Source organism: Chiloscyllium plagiosum, unplaced genomic scaffold (assembly GCF_004010195.1).
Source record: "Chiloscyllium plagiosum isolate BGI_BamShark_2017 unplaced genomic scaffold, ASM401019v2 scaf_8955, whole genome shotgun sequence".
Lineage (NCBI taxonomy): Eukaryota > Metazoa > Chordata > Chondrichthyes > Orectolobiformes > Hemiscylliidae > Chiloscyllium > Chiloscyllium plagiosum.
Window position 1 is genome coordinate 10,864 of NW_025209280.1, and position 1,266 is coordinate 12,129.

General features: G+C 52.1%; 1 protein-coding gene across 1 annotated transcript in view; it reads left to right on the plus strand.

The window, feature by feature from the left end:
* Positions 1 to 1,266, plus strand: part of LOC122546779 (DISP complex protein LRCH3-like) — a 15,749-nt gene that overhangs the window by 10,688 nt on the left and 3,795 nt on the right. The window contains exon 4 of the mRNA XM_043685414.1: positions 135 to 237. Within this exon, the coding sequence (XP_043541349.1) occupies positions 135 to 237 (103 nt within the window). The remainder of the gene's footprint in view (positions 1 to 134; positions 238 to 1,266) is intronic.

The following is a 1,266-nucleotide window of genomic DNA, read 5'->3' on the forward strand; positions in this document are numbered from 1 at the left end:
TGTGTGTATAGTGTCTGACGGGGGGGTCGCGTGTGTATATAGTGTCTGAGGGGGGTTTTGAGGGGGGGGGGGGCCTGTGTGTATTCAGTGTTCCCCGGCTGTGGTGTGTATCTCACGTCTCCCTCTGGCTCCAGTCCACAGACGAGTTCACGGAGTTGTCTCTCCGGATGGTGGAAATATCCCGGGAACAGAAACAACTGCGGGAGAGTCACTCGTCGGGGATACCAGACACCAATGGTGAGGGGAACTTGGTCCATCCATTCCCAATCACAATCCCCATATCCCGGGCACTGAGTCTGACACCCTGTGGTGAGGCTATTCTGCCCTGCGTTACATGTCTGTTTAATCTGTCCTTCCTCTTCCCCCTCCTGCTCTTTCCCAGACAATCCTTCCCTCTGCCAATTTTCCGACAATCCCCCTTTTGAAAGTTCCTGTTCAATCTGCTCCCACTCCACACCCATTTCTCAGGGACAGTCTCCCCGGTCAGTTCAGTTAATGTTCAATCTGCTCATTTTCACTCCCATCCCCTCACCCTTATACTCCCCCTCCAAACCAGCTCAGCACACAGTTTTCCACGTTCAGCCTTCATGGCCCGGTCTCTGCACTGTGTTCCTGAGGGTTAGTGTTTACCACTTTATTCTGTGTGGTCTCTGAGTTTGGAACAGGGTCCCCTGTGTCGTCAATCCAACCCAGTCCATCGCACATTGATTCCGTTTATGCTTCCCACTCCCCAGGGAAAGGAACCAGCATCATTCAAGACCCCTCCCAACCCTGGCCCATCTCTCTCCCCACCTTCCGTCAGGCAGAAAATATAAACTTTTGAAAACACGTCCCAACAGATTTAAGGACAGCTCCACCCCGCTGTTATCGAGTCACGGATGCTGCCCAGATATCCCAACCCAATCTAGTCCCACCTGCCAGCGCCCGCCCCATATCCCTCCAAACCCTTCCTATTCATATACCCATCCAAATGCCTTTTAAATGTTGCAATTGTACCAGCCTCCACCACTTCCTCTGGCAGCTCATTCCATACACATACCACCCTCTGAGTGAAAAAGTTGTCCCTTAGGTCTCTTTTATATCTTTCCCCTCTCACCCTAAACCTATGCCCCTCTAGTTCTGGACTCCCCCATCCCAGTGAAAAGACTTTGCCTATTTACCCTATCCATGCCCCTCATGATTTTATAAACCTCTATTAGGTCACCCCTCAGCCTCCGACGCTCCAGGGAAAACAGCCCCAGCCTGTTCAGCCTCTCCCTGTAGCTC